Here is a 21,856-nt window from a genome sequence, read left to right on the forward strand (position 1 = left end):
GATGCGACACAGACTGCGCCCCCCCCCCCCCCAAAAAAAAATGCTCGGCACGAAACGTAGTAGCAACTACCAACTCACCGCCCTAGTTAGCGACCACAACGAAACAGCAGCGAATAGGCGGCCATGCGAATGAGGATACCTCACAGAATAAATAGATAGCAGCAGGCGTTTTTTTTTAATAATTCGACTGACTTCGGCGCAGCGCAATCTACGCGGCCGCCCCCTGTCCAATGAAAAGCGACCGGAAGTGGTGACGCGACGGCGCTGTAGCGTCACGGACAACTATAGGCGCGCGGCAGGACGGGAAGGCGGAAGCTGCGCCATCATTGCGTTCGCTGCTCAGCTAGTTGCTACATGAAATGCATTGGGCGCGTTAAGTTAAGGCGCTCGAGCGCGCTCTAGCCAGCAGAGTGCGCTCTTTTAAACTTAACGGCTAAAAAGCGACTTCCGGTGCGTGATTACGGAGCGCGCTCCACGCGCACCATCCTGGAAACGGAGCGCGAGAGCGCGCGCCTGCTACGGCTTCCGGAAAAATGACGTGTTTCCTACTCTTTCCACTGATGCAACTCCGTTCTCCTTGCCCACTCGTTCCTCCCGCCACCGCGCAGCCGGGCGCCTGAAGCAGGGAAACTTGGCGTGTTGGCGCGGTTTTAGCTTGGCGCGAACCGAAAATGACGGCACGTTCATTACTTGCCAGACGCACAGGTACGTAACCGAATAGTCGCAGTTTGGCACCTTCTCGTCGCTACATTCATGTGTACGACTTCTTCAGGTCCTCATGTTATCATGGAAGAGGTTGGGGCAGTTGAAGTAACATCGGTGGAAGCGTCTTTGCCCTTGGATGGCGTAGTGCACATATTCGGTGACGGTGAGTACTGATAAAAGAGGAACATCTTCAAGGACCAGTCGGTGCATTGTGACGGTTGTTGACTAATGGCGCAAGCTACGTAAAGGATAACTCACTAGGATAAACCAGAAGACAGTTGAAGTGCTTTGTGTTATCGTTCACCCGGTCTGCGCAATTAGTTAACCGCTGCACGTAATCGCGCCGTCTTTGTCTGCTTTTTACATTCTGAGTCCTCTAAATATGTTTTCCTTTTTTTTTTTTTGTTTCCAGGTGCTAACGGTCCTTCAATGCCACTTGCAGAGCCAGGAAACGAAGGCCGTGAGTATGCCTTGCTGGTAGTTTTTGGGGTCACGATATCCCAGCTTTCGCCCTGTCATTTCACATTTCACTGTAAGCACGTAATTTTCCACGAAGGCATTGTGTCCACCTAATATACATAATTTGTTGTACGTGTAGTACATTGTGACTATAATGTAGCATCCGTGTGAGGCTGTGTGTGCTGCCAAACCTTCCCACAAACTGACACGCACGTTTTTTTCTGCTAGCTTTAGTAAAGTTGATCAACACGCTGCGTCGGGCTGATTACTGGCGACGCTATAAATTTATTGGCCGCCTTGTCACTCACTTTTTCTGCCTTTTGGCGGATTGTATGCTTTTATTATTTATTTACTCACAAATTACGCTGCAGCGCCCATAGTTTGGGCGTTAGAGCAGGGGGGTTACAACATGGAATAAAATACATTTTCACTTGCACTGTGCACTTGCTTTTCATTCAGCCTGTTCCAATGGTTAACTCGTCTGACAAAAATGAGTTAGCATACATGTTCGTCTAAGTGGCAGAGCACTCCAGGATTTTGTAATCATGATCAGTGTGCCTTGAGTTGTAACAAGGTTTCCTGAGGTAGATTTCGCTGTTAAATCCAGCATTGTTATAGTAAATCAAATATGAACATTTTAACCTAAGTTTATTGCTTTATCATTTTAGAGGCTTTGTGTGCAGATATTGCACCCAGCATTGATAAACTGAATGCATATCTTTTTTCTGTTATTGTAGCATTAAGTAGTGCCACTTCATAAAATGGTAACATAGCAGTCATGCAGCATATGTTTATTTATTTCCCAGGTGACCACAGGAATGAGTACGACCTCTGGGTGGCCGACGATAGTACCGACTGGGACCTGGCGGGTGACCACAATTACAACAGTAATTCCACACATAATTTTTAAACGGTGTACCTCATCATCATCGTCATCATTTATTGTACCCTTAAAAGAGGGCCTTTTACAAGGCATTACATAGGGGGGGGTTAAGAGATACCAAAGGACATGTCATAACATGCATGTAATATTTGACAGAACAGCTGAACAAATTAATGTGAAACAAGATAATATAGTTGCTGTCAATAGTATCACGGGTAGTAATAACAGTTATAGAAGATATTAAGGAATCAGATACTGAGAAGAATAAAAGTAATGTTGAATAATAGATGTATCGACAATATTACAGGCAATGAGATGCAAAGCATGCACAATGAGGAACAAAATTACAATCATTCTTTAATCCCAACACTGTATACATGTTATTAAAAAAAAGTGAGAGGCATACAAGCTTTTATTGAAAGACTACTTAGGATGAGGGTCAAACAAAAGCTGATGATAAGGACACTCTAAATTTAGCTGCGTCATGCTCGAGAATGACAGCTGTGGGTACACTGTTCTACTCTCGAATAGCTGACGGGAGGCAAGATTTGTTAAGTGCAAGTGTAGAGCCATGAAGATGTTGGACGCTTGTTGGACCATTGTCACTGCTGATGAAAAATATATGAAGTATTGCCCACATTGAACTTTGTGTGCAGGCATGTTATGGGCTGTTTTCTCTTCAGTGCTCGTCACAGATACTGACATTAAAACTTTTATTTCTGCAGGTGACCCTAATGAAGGCTCCAGCTTTCATCGTGCTGAAGCTGGTACAGCAAGGGATGCCACAAACTGGTCCCACGCTGAGGTTCTTCTTTTGATTGCAAGCTACCAGCGTCACATACTAGATTTTCATGACAGGAAGAAAAAGAGAAAATATATTTGGATTCAAATAAGCACAGAAATGAGGGAGCGCGGCTATTTGAGAACAGCCTCCGATTGCGAGACGAAATTTAAGGGTCTGAAAAGAACCTATGATAAACATCGGCAACACAAGCGGAAGAGCGGAAGGGATAGGAAGGAGTGGCCCTTCTACAGGGAGATGGAGAACCTGTTGTCTTCAAGTGCAGAGTACCAAGCACCAATTTCATCTAGTATGCCTACGCAGCCCTCCACATCAGCCACGTCACCTGTTGGTGTACAGCTCTCGGGACCGGCTCAGGAAACTCATGGAGCCACTGGTGAGAACACTGATGGTTTTTCTGATGAGCGTTGCTCCCAACACAATGCGGCACAAGTTGCTGCCAAGGCAAAACGCCGTAAAACACCAGCAACTCTGTTGCAAGACATCCTGAGCAACATGGAGGCATGGCAGGATGAAGAACGCCAACGTTACAAGCAGCAACTGAAAATGCAAAGAATGAAGCTAAAAATGCTAAAGCGCATTGTGGACAGCACCATTTAAGATGTTTATTAATTAAATCAGTTATTTTCTGGAGTTAATTAAAAACAGGAACACTATTCTTTTTTTCGGCTTGCGTTACTGCCAGCAGCCTAGGTGTCTGACTGGAATGCACACTCAGAATGTACATTCGACAATTTTGTTTTGCTATGGTCAGTGAAAAGTGTTTTAGAAAGTGTGCAGAGTGTATGCTATAAACCTTATAAATTCTAGATTTCTAAAACAAGAAATGTGGTTTTTAGGAATGACTCACTTTGAATATAAAATAGGAACAAGTTTATTTCAGTAAACTGCTGATCAATAAGTAGGCATTACCTGCACTTCTAAGTGTGTTGTCACTTGTGTCCGATCGGTATTCAAATGGGATTATACTGGTGTGAAAAACCTCAATTTGTTTAAATGGACAACAGCCTTTATTCTGCCGATCTGGTTGCCTTTTCTTTTTGTGCTTTGCTATGGTTTCTGTATTGTCTTTTCATGCTAGAGAATACTTTTGTTTGCATACTTGGCAGCTTGCCGTTTGTTCAATTTTGAAGTGTTTTTTTTTTTTTTGGCTCTGTGTCAAAATAGATTTGTGCTGAAGTTTTTACCGGTGACACTACTCCCTCTACCTTTCTGTTGCAGTAGACTTTTCTTGGTGGTTGCTGTCTTTCACAATGCTTTCACACCTGGTTTATTGGCCAGCCTCCTCTTTATTTTTTTGCAGTCTCAAAGCAATCAGCTTGCTGCTTGCTCTGGTTCAAATAGTTTTGTGCTCAAATTGCTTGCTTGTGGCATTGCATTTCTTTGTGTTGATGTTGTGTATATATATAGGTATTGACATACATAGTTGCCGTGTGGTTCCAACACTTTAAAAGTTTTTTTTAGAGCATCTTTTGCTCATTGTTTCAACAGAAAGCCTTCTGGGAACGAAAGTGGTTTCTATGTAGTGCCTTATGCTGATATTGTATATCTTGTAAGGACTTGAAGAATTTTATACAGACTAATCACCTGTTCCCATGTATGTTGCTGCACATCTCAATGGAAACACATGAAAGAGCAATGCTACTTGAAGTACAAACACTAGTCACATACACGAAGCAGTGCCATTTGTGTTCATATTTTGCTTTATGATAGAGGTGCAAGTACTCCGTTTATTTCATAAGTGTTTTATTTATATCAACAATTCACAACATAAAAATGTTCGAGGACAGTACATGAAATGTTTTTTGTTACGACTGTTATTGTTTACCAAAACGCAATAAACAATGGTTAATACAAGCATTTAAATGCTGAAGCTGCCAGTATCTGCTTGTTTTCATGCCTGTTTTCTACAAAGCCAACATTACTGCTCGGCGCTTAAGTGCGCCCCTGCTCTCCGAAACTCCTGTGGAGTTCCCATCAAAAGATGGATCGTCGTCATCGCCTTCCTCCTCCAGGCTCTCACAATCAAAGGAATCCTTTGACATAAGAATGATGTTGTGCAGAACACATGATGCCAGCACATATTTACTAATGAGTGCAGAGCCTTTCATGTCAAGGTATTTCAACCGCCTGAATTTACCTTTTAGCTGTGCGAATGCACGCTCAATTACTGATCTTGCTGCACCTAGTCTTTCATTGAATTTTATTTCTTGTGCACTTAGATGGCCATTATTTCTGTAAGGTCGCATGAGTCCGACAGACAGTGCATAGGCCGAGTCACCAAGAATATGGAAGTTTGCCGGTAACTTCTCTACTAGCCTGTCCAGGCCTGATGCACTGAACACTTTGGCATCGTGCATTCTTCCTGGAGAGCCTGCATGCACATGGGTGAATGCCATGTTGCTATCACAGCACCCCTGCAGGATGATTGAGTGGAACTCTTTCCTGTTGTAATAAGCATCCTGCTCCTTCTCTGGGGCTTTGATAGCGATATGGCAACCGTCCACAGCACCGACAACTCCAGGAAACCGCCACTTTCGGTAGAATTCGTGGGCTACATCCTGCAGTGACAAAGGCCACTGGATAAAGTCTGGTGCTGCACCTGCCCAAAGTTCAATGATGTTGTTGACAATGTAGTGAAGCAAGCCCTTGTTGACTCCAAAACGGTCGGCAACACCTCGGAAGGACTCTTGGTTGCCAAGCAACCACAGAGCCATTAACACCTTTGTATGGAGAGGTATCCTTGGTGTCCTTTCCGTGGTGAGTCTCTCCTGTGTGACCTGCAGCAGGACCTGGAAGCCAACAGCTAGCACAGTTTTACGATTGCTAGCTTGTACTTAGTGCGCTTATCATCAATAAGAACCGTGCAGTGAGCACTGATATCCTTAGTAGACTAGCTACAACATTAAATCTGATACATTAACTTGGTCCTCGCGAAACAAACGCAGTGTTGTGTACAGCGACCTTCTGCAAAAATGCACAGGCTGTCGATGACTGCAAAGCAGAGGCGTCAGTTACGGCGCGCAGATTAAACCGCGTGCGTTGTTTCAAACTGATAGGACTACTTACCTCAAAAGTGCTTCTGTCCATCCTGAAGTGCTCTTTGAATTGTGTGTCTGTGTATCTGGGCACAACGTTGATGACATAATTCTGGATGCCTCGGATCATACGGCTTTCTGTCCTCTTGCGATCTGCAATAAATTTCGATGGAGGCGAAATGCAAAAACGCCCGTGTGCTTGCGTTGTACTGCACCTTAAAGAACGTCAGGTGGTGAAAATTAATCCGGAGCCCTCCACTACAGCGTGCCTCATAATCAGATCTGAATTTGGCGCGTAAAACCCCAGAAAGAAGCAGATCTGCAATGAGTAATCAGTCGGCATACCGAGGAGCAGAAATAAATCCTCTGATAGGGTACCTCTGAGAACAGCACGGACAGCTTGCATCGCATAGGTAAGCCGCTGCTGCTGCCTCCGTCGCCGCGCGTCAAGTTCTTCTACCTCTTCATCGTCTAACAACAACTGAAGGAGTACGGTCGGCGGGGCCATTTTCGAAAAGCGCGCGAAGAGCGATAGCGGATGCGGAAGCAACGTAACATTCGCCAGACGGCGCGTTCGTGCACCCGAAAGCAGTCGGCGAAAATCGCCGTTAAGTTAAGCTCCGAAGGCGTCGCACTCGAGCGCACTCGAGCGTGCTCCTTTGGAGTTCGGAGCGCGCTAACTTAACGTGCCCATTGTCTCTATTTCACCTGTATTTGCGTCTCCCGCTGTGCGAAATAATTTTAAACGTGTGATTAGTTTTGTGTGCGGTGTAGAAAAAGATGTGGCCCGTGCTTTGTGTATTACTCGTGCCCCACTTCAAAGCAAAGCTTTCGTACGTACTGGAAGATGGATCCACGAAAGCTTAGACGAGCAGTTGCAACGTGCCCGGTGTCGGCGGTCGGTATAGTACTGCCATAATGGAAATGTTAAGGCAAGTGGCCATTTATTTGGTATTGCTTTGGTGGGTTACGTGTTTTTGTTCGTTCTAGAAGTATCTTACTGTGATCTCGCAGCATAATTCACAAATGTGAGGGCAAGAGCAGCTGCGCTCGTAGTAGGGCAAGTTAACTACCTCGATCGCGCCCCGTGTGACTAATGTTTGTCAAACCTAGAACGGGCGTGGTGCACCTGCATAGTTCCGCTTTGTTTCTCAGCGCTTGAACGTTCGTAGATGCGATTCTCTTGTAGTAAGTTCAGCGCGGCTTGTAATACGGTCGTTCGCACTTAAGTTAAATGTGGTCGGCCATTGTTCCGTCGCGTAGAAAAAGGAAGACTGGCTTTGCCACGTTTCGAAAGAATCGGCGCGGTATTGGTTCTCCCTGACGCGGTCCCGTGCTGCTGTTGCTGCTTGCCGGACGCCTTCAGCATGTTTTGGGCTCCCTTTTTCTGTGTGCGGGCACTTGCACTCGGCTCACTGTGTGTGCGCGCGTGCACTCGGCTCACTGTGTGTGCGTGCGGGCGGGCGCGTGCGATCGGCTCGCTGTGTGTGTGTGTGTGTGTGTGTGTGTGTGTGTGCGCGCGCGCGCGCGCGGCAGGGCGGGCGCGTGCGATCGGCTCGCTCTGTGTGTGTGTGTGTGTGTGTGTGTGTGCGTGCGTGCGTGCGCGTGCGATCGGCTCGCTCGCTGTGTGTGTGTGCACTCGGCTCACTGTGTGTGTGTGTTTGCGCAGGCGCGTGCGCTCGGCTCGCTGTGTGTGTGTGTGTGTGTGTGTGTGTGTGTCCGTGCGGGCGGGCGGGCGGGCGCGTGCGTGCGCTCGGCTCACTGTGTGTGTGCGCGTGCGCGCGCGCTCGGCTCGCTGTGTGTGTGTGCGGGCGCGTGCGCTCGGCTCGCTGTGTGTGTGGGGGGGGGTGGGGGCGTGGGCGCGTGTGCTCGGCTCGCTGTGTGTGTGTGTGTGTGTGTGTGTGTGTGTGCGCGCGCGCGCGCACACACGCGCGTACATGCCGGTTTGTATATGACGGCGTGTTTGCGTGTCTACTGCATACTACGTGTTTTGTGAGCGTGTTTGTGTATGCGGGCGTGCACGCGCGCATGTTTCTGTTTGGGTTGTGTGTGTGCGTGCACGTGTTAGCGTGTATGTGTGCTTGTTTGTGTTTATCAATGTGCGCGTGCGCGCTTTTTTGTCTGCCCTTTGAGAGTGCATACATTTGTGTGTGCGTGCGAGTGCGTTTTGCATGCGTGCGTATGTATTGCGTAACGTCGGTACAGTTTTACTCGCAATAAAACTCTCGAAATTTGATGCAGGGGGTGTTCCCTCCTGAAAGCCGAGTTTGGTTTCAAGCCACCCTGGACAACTGCTGTGAGGCGCCGTTTCTCGGGAGGACCAGTGGGAAATTGTCAGGTATACGCTTCCTCCTTTTTCCCTCCTCTGCGTGATGAATCGATATCCTTGATTGTTATTGTGAAAGGAGCGTTACATCCAGAGCATAAATAAATGATTAAGAATTCAGGTAGTGTGTTTCGCCATTACACTAATCCTAATCTTAATGACCTAGATGTCCCATTAGCCCACATTTCCGTTGATGCAGACAACCGCTGAAATTGTGAATGGTAGGTATTCGAGACGTTTTACGTATATAGCAATTGTCTTCAGGAGCTTTAATGAATTTTGAAAATTTGGAGTGTTGTGCTTTAGAGACATCATATACAAGCTTTAGGTCTCTCCGGGTAGTTTGCATGCCCTTCGAAAGCTGTCGCCTACAGCCCTATTGAAATTCGTAACTACAGTTTGGAGCACTGTGGAAGCTAGACAGCTGTGTCGACAGTGTTTAAGCTGGAAGTGTAGGTTGATAAGTTTGGGACTGGTCACACAAAGGCTTTTTTATGCCTTAGCAGTAGGAGTGTCAAAGGATAAAAAGAAGTGCAGTGTGTAAAGCGCGGGAAGCTGCTCATGTGGTAGAGGCTTGTGTGCGCGTGTGTGTGTGTGTGCGTGCGTGTGTCTGTGAATTCGCTCCTCAAAAGGGAGTATGTGTGTAAGTGAGCTACTTCCTTGCTTGTGTTGTTTGCCAAGAATTGGCAAGAAAACACAGTAATCAATATAACTTGAAATAATAAACTATGCAAAGCATGCTGGCACAGTAGTGACAGCAGCCTAAGAGCATACAGACATGCAGCCGTGTGACAATCTTAATGCATGACTGCAACATCTGGAAGGAGGCTTGCTTCTTATTCAGTAAGCATCACAAAGTCCATATTTGTGGCTTTTCTCGTGCAAACGAAAACGACGCTCATTGCCAGTGATCTTGTCTTTTGTTCTAATAGCATTTGTTTATCTTGAACTTAGAGCGTCGTTTTTCGCAGGTCATGCAGATGATAGCAGCAGTTTCATAATGTCCAGCCTTAGACAATGCGTGATTTTCATTGGTGCCCAAGTGCAAGCCACTTGCGTTCGCCTTCAGACAGATGATTGATGTTTTCTTGAAAGCAGTTGGGAAGACAACATTGTAAGTAGATATAGGTGTGCAGTGTAATTTAATAAGTCAAGTTATAATTTAAAACTCTGAGGCTCTTTGACCGCCTAAGCTTGATATCATGTGCAGTTGTGTGTGGTAAATATTGCCGATGGTACAGTGCATACTACAGGTATGACTCCAGATGCAAAGTATACACTTGCATTTGCTTGATGGCCTTTCATAATGAGGATTTTCTTTGTGCAAGAATATTCACAGAATGGGGCATTGCAGCATCATATTCTTTATTGTGCATTCACTGCTAATTTCGTATGACCTTCATGCTACCAATTTATTTGCAGGAAAGGAATATTTGGTTACTCTCTGTAATGAGCTTGTTATTTGCTCATTGCATCACACTCTTCCACCTTTAATTTATTTCCATATAATTCTCAAAGCCTTAAAATTTGAGCTGTTTTTATTTTGAATACAATATCAAAATCAAAATGCGCCGGATTGCAATCTAGACTGCAAGGGCTTTAAAGAACTTACAAGAAACCAGGACCTCTCGGGGGCATTAAAAAAACGTTTCCGCATGCAATGTGGCTATTTCTTGTACTGAGCTAGCTGCTCATGAAAATTGCAAGCATATTTAATTTCACACAGTTTGGTAGGATATAGCAGGCCTATCATTGTCTCTAAGCACAACCTTTCCTCATTTGCATCATGCTTAATTTGGGACAAGTCTTAAAAAATGAATGTTTCATAATTTTGAAACTACAGAAAGTATTGGTTGAGGCTAGACAGTTTTCAGACAACTTGACCATGTTGAACCTAGCCATTACAAGACGAGAAAAAAAACGTGCACAGGAGCACTCATTCAATCAAATGGAATTCTTGTGGTCATTTTCCATGTGGCAATATGTACTTTTAAGTGGGACAGGACGGGTAGCCAATTTACAACCATTGCGACTCATGCGGGTAGTGGCAACACAGGATGAGAAATGGTTGTGGCTCTGAGGTTCATTGAATATGTGAACACCTATATACAATCCCGCCCCCCAAGTGAGGGGTAACCGTGCAATATATTTTGGACGGTAAAGATAATTTTTTTAGGAGACAAGAAATTTGAGGCTCTAGTTGAGAGGCTACAGAAAGAAGGATCATGTAAGTATTCGCAGATTAACATAAACTGCCTAGGAGGCGCATCACGGTTTAGAGCATGAAGTAGAAATTTAGAGCATGAAGAAGGATCATAAGTTTACTTAAACTTATGATCTTTGGGAATACTACTTGTCACCGTATTGCCAAGCTAAGCCATTGAAAGAAGGGGCCGTACTCTAAGGAAAACATTTACCAACACGTGCTAAATTTTCAAGAAAAGTATGCCGAAATGCCAATTCTTACTAAATTAGTAAATAAAAAATACACAATAAGTTTTAGGATACAGAAAGGATCTAATAAACTGCATTGGAGAGCTGGAGATTGTTGGGCTGGATGCATGTATTGCAGGGTAAATGAAAGTGCCAGTGGGGGCTCCCTCATTTTCATTTTGTGTGCACTCTCTGTAAAACTACTCTGTCTCCTACTGTAATAATGTTGTGTAAAAACAGTCATTTTTTAATGTCTTGTGCATCTCAGTCTTAATGTGCCATATTCCGTAAGGTTCTCAGCTGCAGTACTTATAAAGTGTAATGCAGAGATATATTGCTGATTTCATAATGTCAGTTTTATATTAAGGTCACATACACACTCTTGGACAAATGTCTGTTGTTGAGAGATGTCATTGGTAGTGTCTTAAAATTTTATTCACTCTTACATTTTATGGTGAAAAGGCTACTGTAAATTTATTTGCTTTTGCTGCTGTATGTGCCTTGTTGTATTCACAGTGACATAGTGGTTTAATGTTCACAGTAAATGCAATTCCTAATTTTGCAAAATAGAAATTTCTCCTACCTGTCACTTGTCTTGCCCAGTCGCCTGAGCTGTGCATTGTGCCCAGTCACATTGATTAAGTTTGTTACCTTTAAGAGCTTGTTGTCTTATCAAATGTTTCGCAGTGTACATGTGTAATTGCACAGACTGAACTCTCATGATTCTCATCTTATTTTGCTAATGCAGGATGCAAGATTCCAGCAATGCCATGTGCTGCATTTATTGGTCAAGATGCTCAGAGAATGGAGTACCTGCACCTCGTGGTTAACCGTGAACATTTTTCTTTTGGAAAGCTAAACGCCATTTGCTGCATCAATTGCATTTTCGCAGCTCAGATGTGTACTATATTTTTTCTAATTTTGAATGAAATAATATTCACTGTTCAGTATAAAAATGACGTACAGCGTGAAGGACAAGGACTGCGAAAGATGACATACACTGCGCTGACTTCCAACAATATTTTATTGCGTTGCCACATCGTGCGTTTATGCACAAAAGGGGTCATGCGCAGAAAATAAAAGGCAGTCACAAGGGGTGTTCTAGCAGCAAGTCATTGTACTAAGAACATGGTCACTTGAAAAAAAAAAAAAAACACCACAATTTTTATCTGTTAAAATACAAGACTTCACTAGGGGTCAGCGAGATAGAGGGGGCACTAACGCACACACAACCCAGTTTTCTGGTGAAATCAGCTTCAATAATTTACCGGGTGAGCTGTGTCCCACTAGAACTTCCGTATCTTCAAAGAGGGACATACAGCGGTAATACCGGCAATGAATGTCCAAGTGGCCTTGAACAGTGTTATGGACGTTATATTGCTCTCTTAAACGATCATTTAGGCACCTGCCTGTCAGTCCAACGTATTTACTGCCTCAAAACAGGGAAATATGGTAAACCACATTCGTTGCACATATCGCAAAACGTTTTCCTGTACCCGACAGAACTCTGACGCGATTTAGGCTTGTTTACACGCTTACAGAGCTTTGCCAGCTTTTCTGGGGCTGAGAAAAGAACTGATTCCTGCAGGTTGCCCAGTCTTTTAGCCTATGGGAGACATCATGGACATACGGTAGCACTGCACACCTGCATCTTTCAACCAGCTGGTTCCTTGACCGAGTGCGCTCATCACGTTTTGTGCCCTTCAGAAGCTGTTCTGATATGGCTGAAGTGGAATCTCTGAAAAGCACTGGTCCACAGCATGCATCACTGCCCATACTAAGTCACCTGCTGACGCCGATTTCTGTGATTAAAAACAGATGTGCATGGATTCACTCACCCCCATCCCCAATAAAGGCCTGCTCATTACATTATAACCAATTAGATTATCTGCGCCGCCAGGTCCAATGCCATCTCTGAAAAGACCTTGGCTAACCTCCCTGCCTTTCTCTCTCTCTCTGAAAGCGCTGGTTCGGCGCCTATGCCGCGTCCCCTATTAATTCGCTTGTTTACGTTTATTTACCCCTGGAATAAAGAACACGCGCAGAGACAGATTTTTCCGAAAGAAAAGGTAAGTCTACGTCCACTGAAATGTCGGCGCAGCCAGGTCGAATGACTTCGCTGAAGACGGCTGGCTTAATAATAATTATGGGGTTTAACGTGCCCAAACCACTTTCTGATTATGAGGCGCGCCGTAGTGGAGGACTCCGGAAATTTCGACCACTTGGGGTTCTTAACGTGCACCTAAATCTAAGTAGACTGGTGTTCTCGCCCCCACAAAAATGCGGCCGGGATTCGATCCCACGACTTCGTGCTCAGCAGCCCAACACCATAGCCACTGAGCAACCGCGGCGGGTCTGGCTGGCTTATCGCATACATCACTTCCCATCCTAATGCACCTTTCTACGTCGACTTACGCGATGAATACAACGGTATTCGAAGAGTGACTTATAAGTAAAAAATTTGCTGTTTTATACTGAAAGCCTCTAGTTTTAGTCATATAAAACGTCATTACGCCACATCAAATACGTTCTCGGAAAATGACTGGTTTAGCGCGCACAATACTTCCCATCCTAATGTACGTTCGGACGGCGACTTGCGCGATGAATAAAACGGTATGCAAAGATTGACTTCTCCGTAAAAAATTGTAATACTATAGTCCAATGAAACGACAGCTCGGCCAGGCCTAATGACATCTCTGAAAAGCGCTGCTTCAACGCTTACATCACTGCCCGTTCTAATGCACGCACTGAGGGTAATCTTCCGCATTCAATAAACTGAAATACACGGATTCGTTTTCTTTAAAAAAGCGACGCATATATTGCCATGGAGTGTCAGTGAAGTCAGGTTCAGTTACTTCTCCTAACAGTCTGGTTTAGCGCATACATCACTTCCCATCCTAATTGACGTGTTGAGTTACATTTACGCGATCAATAATAGGATAAGTGCAGATTTACCCCCCTCCCACCCTTAAATAAAAAGCCAACGCCATAGCACAATGAAATGTTGGCGCAGCCTGCTCTAATCGTTTCTCTGAAAAGGGCTGCTTTAACACATGCATCAGTGCCGATCTTAACGCACGTGTTGCCTTCGACTTATATGGTGAATAAAATTAATTGCGAAGATTGAATTTCCAGAAAAGAATTTAGGCCTTCAGCCCAATGAAACGCCAGCATGCCAGGGTCTAATGACTGCTCTGAAAAGCAAGGGATTAGTACATACATTACTCATCATGAAAATGCTCGTGCCTACGTAGATTTACGCGACTAATTACCGGCCATGCGCAAATTGTTTTTCCTGAAATAAGAAGGTAAGTCTGTCCCCCAAGAAAATTTTGGCGACGACAGGTGGAAAGACTTCTTCTCAAAGGGCTGATTCAGCACGTACATTACTCCCAATACAAATGCACGTGCCGACGATGTTTTCCGCAATGCATGAAACGATATGTCCAGATTGGCTTTCCATAACAAGATAAACCAATAGTTCACTGAAACACCACGACATCCATGCAAGTGACTTCTCTATAAAGGGCTTGTTCATTGCATACATCCCTTCCCATGCTGATGCACGTGCTGACGCCTATTTAAGCTATCGATAAACAGATATCTGCAATGGACTTTCCTAAAAACGATGAGCCTATAGCCTGTTGCAATTTCCGTGCAGCTAAGCCGGTACTTACATTGGTTAACCTTCCTGTCTCCTTCCCTTTTGTTTACCTCTATATCTAATCACTTCTCTCGAATGTGGTGGTTCGGCGGATACATCACTACCCATACTAATACATGTGTCGACATCAATTCATGACATCATTAAAGAATATGCGCCTATTGAGCTTCCCGAAAAAGAAAGCAACGCCTAAAGCCTGTTAGAATGCCGGAGGAGCCTTCTCGAATGTTTCTCTGAAATTGGCTTGTTAAGTGCATGCATCACTGCCCACTCTATAGCATGTGCTCACACCAATTTACGCGATGAATAAGCGGAAATGAAAGGATAAACTTTTCAGACAAAATAGGTATGCCTGTTATACAGCCTAAATAAAATGTCGGTGCAGATAGGTGTAATCACTTCGCTCCAAAGCATTTCTCCGACCCTATGCATCACTCCTCGTAGATGCAGTGGTTGCGTAGAGGTAGCGCATCCGCATCGCGTGAACGAGGACCGTGGTTCGAATCCCGATGCCGCGCAATTTTCCAACGGATTAAAAATATCCGCGTGTCGATAAAATTGCATAACAGGCCTGGAGTGCGGCCTGATCCCGGTGACAAGAACCTGTAACGCACTCCCTCACCAGAGCAGGATTGGCTGCTCTGGTGCAGTATTTGGCCACAACCTCCGATATGAATCCAACACTCCGTCCCAAGGAGCTGCGAAGCAAATGACCAGGGCGGCGGTAAACCTGTGACGCACAAGAGGGTGCTAAAAATCCCTGGGTCCGGACAGGCCGCCATTGGAATCTGAACCTGGCAACGTTTAACGCGAGAACGTTATCTAGTGAGGCGAGCCTAGCAGTGCTATTGGAGGAATTAGCGAGCAGTAAATGGGGTATAATAGGGCTGAGTGAAGTTAGGAGGACAAAAGAAGCGTATGCAGTGCAAAAAAGCGGGCACGTACTGTGTAACCGGGGCTTAGAGGATTCCTGATTAATAAGGATATAGGTGGTCACATACAGGAATTCCATACCATTAACGGGAGCGTGGAAGGTCCTGTTGTGAAATTTAATAAGAGGTACAAATTGAAGGTCGTACAGGTCTGCACCCCTACATAAAGTCATGATGACCAGGAAGTAGAAAACTTCTATGAAGACGAGGAATCGCCGATGGATAAACTCGGAACAAGATACACTATACTGATGGGCGACTTCAATGGCAGGTAGGCAAGAAGCTGGCTGGAGACAAGTCAGTGCGGGAATATGGCATAGGCTCTACGAAGAGTACGGGAGAGTTGGCACAATTTGCAGAACAGCATATTATGCGGCTAATTCGTGTAAATTTCGCGTGAACCCGTGTGAGAACGTGTATGGGGAGCGTCGTATTCGAAGAACAAGCTCTTTGGAGAACTTTTTCGGCCTTGCAAAATCAATATTTTCCTGGGCCTTAGCATTTTTTCATTTTTCCGAGAAAATTATTCTGGCCTAATTCGTGTATATATCGCGTAAATTGGTGTCAGAACGTGTACGGGGAGTGTCTTATGCGAAGAACAAGCCCTTTAGACAGAAGTTTTTTGGCCTCGCAGAATCAATATTTTCCTGGGCTATAGCCTTAGCATTTTTTCAATTTTCCGAGAAAATTATTCTGGGCTAATGCGTGTATATATCGCGTAAATTGGTGTCAGAACGTGTACGGGAAGTGTCTTATGCGAAGAACAAGCCCTTTAGAGAGAGCTTTTTTGGCCTCGCAGAATCAATATTTCCCTGGGCTATAGCCTTGGCATTTTTTTCCTTTTTCCGAGAAAATTATTCTGGCCTAATTCGTTTATATATCGCGTAAATTGGTGTAAGAACGTGTACGGGGAGTGTCTTATGCGAAGAACAAGCCCTTTAGAGAGAACTTTTTTGGCCTCACAGAATCAATTATTTCCTGGGCTATAGCCTTAGCATTTTTTCGTTTTTCCTATAATATTATTCTTGGATAATTCGTGGATATATATAGAGAGAACTTTTTTGGCCTCCCAAAATTATTTCCCTGGGCTACAGGCTTACCATTTTTCAATTTTCCGAGAAAATTATTCTGGGTTAATTCGTGTATATATCGCGTAAATTGGTGTGAGAACGTGTACGGGGAGTGTCTTATGCGAAGAACAAGCCCTTTAGAGAGAACTTTTTTGGCCTCGCAGAATCAATATTTCCCTGGGCTATAGGCTTACCAATATTTTTTTCCGAGAAAATTATTATGGGCTAATTCGTGTATATATCGCGTAAATTAGTGTCCGAACGTGTACGGGGAGTGTCTTATGCGAAGAACAAGCCCTTTAGAGAGAACTTTTTTGGCCTCGCAGAATCAATATTTTCCTGGGCTTTATATAGCCTTAGCATTTTTTCATTTTTCCGAAAAAAATTTTCTGTGCTAATTCGTTTATATATCGCGTAAACTGGTGTCACAACGTGTACGGGGAGTGTCTTATGCGAAGAACAAGCCCTTTAGAGAGAACTTTTTTGGCCTCGCAGAATTAATATTTTCCTGGGCTATAGCCTTACCATTTTTTCATTTTTCCGATAAAATTATTCTAGGATAATTCGTGGATATATCGCGTAAATTGGTGTCATAAGGTGTACGGGGAGTGTCTTATGCGAAGAACAAGCCCTTTAGAGAGAACATTTTGGCCTCGCAGAATTAATATTTCCCTGGGCTATAGGCTTACAATATTTTCATTTTTCCGAGAAAATTATTCTGGCCTAATTCGCGTATATATCACGTAAATTGGTGTCAGAACGTGTACGGGGAGTGTCTTATGCGAAGAACAAGCCTTTCGAGAGAACTTTTTCGGCCTTGCAGGATCAATATTTCCCTGGGCTATAGCCTTAGCATTTTTTAATTTTTCCGAGAAAACTATTCTTGGATAATTCGTGTATATATCGCGTAAATTGGTGTCAGAACGCGTACGGGGAGTGTCTTATGCGAAGAACAAGCCTTTAGAGAGAACTTTTTCGGCCTTGCAGGATCAATATTTTCCTGGGCTATAGGCTTACCTATATTTCTTTTTTCCGAGAAAATTATTGTGGGCTAATTCGTGTATATATCGCGTAAATTAGTGTCAGAACGTGTACGACGAGTGTCTTATGCGAAGAACAAGCCCTTTAGAGAGAACTTTTTTGGCCTCGCAGAATCAATATTTTCCTGGGCTATAGGCTTACCTATATTTCTTTTTTCCGATAAAATTATTCTAGGATAATTCGTGGATATATCGCGTAAATTGGTGTCATAAGGTGTACGGGGAGTGTCTTATGCGAAGAACAAGCCCTTTAGAGAGAACTTTTTTGGCCTCGCAGAATCAATATTTTCCTGGGCTATAGCCTTAGCGTTTTTTTCATTTTTCCGATAAAATTATTCTAGGATAATTCGTGGATATATCGCGTAAATTGGTGTCATAACGTGTACGGGGAGTGTCTTATGCAAAGAACAAGCCCTTTACAGAGAACTTTTTTGGCCTCGCAGAATCACTCTTTCCCTGGGCTATAGGCTTACCATATTTTCATTTTTCCGGTAAAATTATTCTGGGCTAATTCGTGTATATATCGCGTAAATTAGTGTCAGAACGTGTACGGGGAGTGTCTTATTCGAAGAACAAGCCCTTTAGAGAGAACTTTTTTGGCCTCGCAGAATCAATATTTTCCTGGGCAATATTTTCTAGCCTTAGCATTTTTTCATTTTTCCGAGAAAAGTATTCTTGGATAATTTGTGTATATATCGCGTAAATTGGTGTCAGAACGTTTACGGGGAGTGCCTTATGCGAAGAACAAGCCCTTTAGAGAGAACTTTTTCGGCCTTGCAGAATCAATATTTCCCTGAGCTATAGCCTTAGCATTTTTTTCATTTTTCCGAGAAAAGTATTCTTGGATAATTCGTGTATATATCGCGTAAATTGGTGTCAGAACGTTTACGGGGAGTGCCTTATGCGAAGAACAAGCCCTTTAGAGAGAACTTTCTCGGCCTTGCAGAATCAATATTTCCCTGGGCTATAGCCTTAGCATTTTTTTCATTTTTTCGAGAAAATTATTCTGGCCAAATTCGTTTATATATCGCGTAAATTGGTGTCAGAGCGTGTACGGGGAGTGTCTTATGCGAAGAACAAGCCCTTTAGAGAGAACTTTTTTGGCCTCGCAGAATCAATATTTTCCTGGGCTATAGCCTTAGCATTTTTTCATTTTTCCGATAAAATTATTCTAGGATAATTCGTGGATATATCGCGTAAATTGGTGTCATAACGTGTACGGGGAGTGTCTTATGCAAAGAACAAGCCCTTTACAGAGAACTTTTTTGGCCTCACAGAATCAATTATTTCCTGGGCTATAGCCTTAGCATTTTTTCATTTTTCCGAGAAAAGTATTCTTGGATAATTCGTGTATATATCGCGTAAATTGGTGTCAAAACGTTTACGGGGAGTGCCTTATGCGAAGAACAAGCCCTTTAGAGAGAACTTTTTCGGCCTTGCAGAATCAATATTTCCCTGGGCCTTAGCATTTTTTTCATTTTTCCGAGAAAATTATTCTGGCCAAATTCGTTTATATATCGCGTAAATTGGTGTCAGAGCGTGTACGGGGAGTGTCTTATGCGAAGAACAAGCCCTTTAGAGAGAACTTTTTTGGCCTCGCAGAATCAGTATTTTCCTGGGCTATAGCCTTACCATTTTTTCATTTTTCCGATAAAATTATTCTAGGATAATTCGTGGATATATCGCGTAAATTGGTGTCATAAGGTGTACGGGGAGTGTCTTATGCGAAGAACAAGCCCTTTAGAGAGAACTTTTTTGGCCTCGCAGAATCAATATTTTCCTGGGCTATAGCCTTAGCATTTTTTCATTTTTCCGATAAAATTATTCTAGGATAATTCGTGGATATATCGCGTAAATTGGTGTCATAACGTGTACGGGGAGTGTCTTATGCAAAGAACAAGCCCTTTACAGAGAACTTTTTTGGCCTCGCAGAATCACTCTTTCCCTGGGCTATAGGCTTACCATATTTTCATTTTTCCGGTAAAATTATTCTGGGCTAATTCGTGTATATATCGCGTAAATTAGTGTCAGAACGTGTACGGGGAGTGTCTTATTCGAAGAACAAGCCCTTTAGAGATAACTTTTTTGGCTTCGCAGAATCAATATTTTCCTGGGCTATAGCCTTACCATTTTTTCATTTTTCCGAGAAAAGTATTCTTGGATAATTCGTGTATATATCGCGTAAATTGGTGTCATAACGTGTACGGGGAGTGTCTTATGCGAAGAACAAGCCCTTTAGAGAGAACTTTTTTGGCCTCGCAGAATCAATATTTCCCTGGGCTATAGGCTTACCATATTTTCATTTTTCCGAGAAAATTATTCTGGGCTAATTCGTGTATATATCGCGTGAATTAGTGTCAGAACGTGTACGGGGAGTGTCTTATTCGAAGAACAAGCCCTTTAGAGAGAACTTTTTTGGCCTCGCAGAATCAAAATTTTCCTGGGCTATAGCCTTAGCATTTTTTCATTTTTCCGATAAAATTATTCTAGGATAATTCGTGGATATATCGCGTAAATTGGTGTCATAACGTGTACGGGGAGTGTCTTATGCGAAGAACAAGCCTTTCGAGAGAACTTTTTCGGCCTTGCAGGATCAATATTTCCCTGGGCTATAGCCTTAGCATTTTTTAATTTTTCCGAGAAAACTATTCTTGGATAATTCGTGTATATATCGCGTAAATTGGTGTCAGAACGCGTACGGGGAGTGTCTTATGCGAAGAACAAGCCTTTAGAGAGAACTTTTTCGGCCTTGCAGGATCAATATTTTCCTGGGCTATAGGCTTACCTATATTTCTTTTTTCCGAGAAAATTATTGTGGGCTAATTCGTGTATATATCGCGTAAATTAGTGTCAGAACGTGTACGACGAGTGTCTTATGCGAAGAACAAGCCCTTTAGAGAGAACTTTTTTGGCCTCGCAGAATCAATATTTTCCTGGGCTATAGGCTTACCTATATTTCTTTTTTCCGATAAAATTATTCTAGGATAATTCGTGGATATATCGCGTAAATTGGTGTCATAAGGTGTACGGGGAGTGTCTTATGCGAAGAACAAGCCCTTTAGAGAGAACTTTTTTGGCCTCGCAGAATCAATATTTTCCTGGGCTATAGCCTTAGCGTTTTTTTCATTTTTCCGATAAAATTATTCTAGGATAATTCGTGGATATATCGCGTAAATTGGTGTCATAACGTGTACGGGGAGTGTCTTATGCAAAGAACAAGCCCTTTACAGAGAACTTTTTTGGCCTCGCAGAATCACTCTTTCCCTGGGCTATAGGCTTACCATATTTTCATTTTTCCGGTAAAATTATTCTGGGCTAATTCGTGTATATATCGCGTAAATTAGTGTCAGAACGTGTACGGGGAGTGTCTTATTCGAAGAACAAGCCCTTTAGAGAGAACTTTTTTGGCCTCGCAGAATCAATATTTTCCTGGGCAATATTTTCTAGCCTTAGCATTTTTTCATTTTTCCGAGAAAAGTATTCTTGGATAATTCGTGTATATATCGCGTAAATTGGTGTCAGAACGTTTACGGGGAGTGCCTTATGCGAAGAACAAGCCCTTTAGAGAGAACTTTTTCGGCCTTGCAGAATCAATATTTCCCTGAGCTATAGCCTTAGCATTTTTTTCATTTTTCCGAGAAAAGTATTCTTGGATAATTCGTGTATATATCGCGTAAATTGGTGTCAGAACGTTTACGGGGAGTGCCTTATGCGAAGAACAAGCCCTTTAGAGAGAACTTTCTCGGCCTTGCAGAATCAATATTTCCCTGGGCTATAGCCTTAGCATTTTTTTCATTTTTTCGAGAAAATTATTCTGGCCAAATTCGTTTATATATCGCGTAAATTGGTGTCAGAGCGTGTACGGGGAGTGTCTTATGCGAAGAACAAGCCCTTTAGAGAGAACTTTTTTGGCCTCGCAGAATCAATATTTTCCTGGGCTATAGCCTTAGCATTTTTTCATTTTTCCGATAAAATTATTCTAGGATAATTCGTGGATATATCGCGTAAATTGGTGTCATAACGTGTACGGGGAGTGTCTTATGCAAAGAACAAGCCCTTTACAGAGAACTTTTTTGGCCTCACAGAATCAATTATTTCCTGGGCTATAGCCTTAGCATTTTTTCATTTTTCCGAGAAAAGTATTCTTGGATAATTCGTGTATATATCGCGTAAATTGGTGTCAAAACGTTTACGGGGAGTGCCTTATGCGAAGAACAAGCCCTTTAGAGAGAACTTTTTCGGCCTTGCAGAATCAATATTTCCCTGGGCCTTAGCATTTTTTTCATTTTTCCGAGAAAATTATTCTGGCCAAATTCGTTTATATATCGCGTAAATTGGTGTCAGAGCGTGTACGGGGAGTGTCTTATGCGAAGAACAAGCCCTTTAGAGATAACTTTTTTGGCTTCGCAGAATCAATATTTTCCTGGGCTATATAGCCTTACCATTTTTTCAATTTTCCGAGAAAAAAATTCTTGGCTAATTCGTGAATATATCGCGTAAATTG

The 21,856-nt window shown here is 43.3% G+C and overlaps 2 protein-coding genes across 3 annotated transcripts; one reads left to right on the plus strand and one right to left on the minus strand.

Annotated features, from left to right (window-relative positions):
- Nucleotides 1-369: 369 nt before the first annotated feature.
- Nucleotides 370-4,732, plus strand: LOC126531074 (uncharacterized). The gene is made up of 5 exons (XM_050178461.3): nt 370-705; nt 773-868; nt 1,118-1,165; nt 1,971-2,051; nt 2,773-4,732. The coding sequence occupies exons 1-5, from the start codon at nt 672-674 to the stop codon at nt 3,447-3,449; spliced, it is 936 nt and encodes a 311-aa protein (XP_050034418.1). The 5' UTR covers nt 370-671; the 3' UTR covers nt 3,450-4,732.
- Nucleotides 4,733-4,744: 12 nt separating this feature from the next.
- Nucleotides 4,745-6,423, minus strand: LOC126531073 (putative nuclease HARBI1). Of its 2 annotated transcripts, none has more exons than XM_055070956.2 (3): nt 6,266-6,423; nt 5,919-6,040; nt 4,745-5,641 (listed from the first exon to the last, which is right to left on the minus strand). In XM_055070956.2, exons 1-3 carry the CDS (start codon nt 6,393-6,395, stop codon nt 4,757-4,759), a joined length of 1,137 nt encoding a protein of 378 aa, XP_054926931.2. In that variant the 5' UTR covers nt 6,396-6,423; the 3' UTR covers nt 4,745-4,756. The 2 variants fall into 2 exon arrangements, with proteins under 2 accessions (XP_054926931.2, XP_050034417.3); XM_050178460.3 differs by having other exon boundaries at nt 6,233-6,423.
- Nucleotides 6,424-21,856: the final 15,433 nt, after the last annotated feature.

Source organism: Dermacentor andersoni, chromosome 5, assembly GCF_023375885.2.
Source record: "Dermacentor andersoni chromosome 5, qqDerAnde1_hic_scaffold, whole genome shotgun sequence".
Lineage (NCBI taxonomy): Eukaryota > Metazoa > Arthropoda > Arachnida > Ixodida > Ixodidae > Dermacentor > Dermacentor andersoni.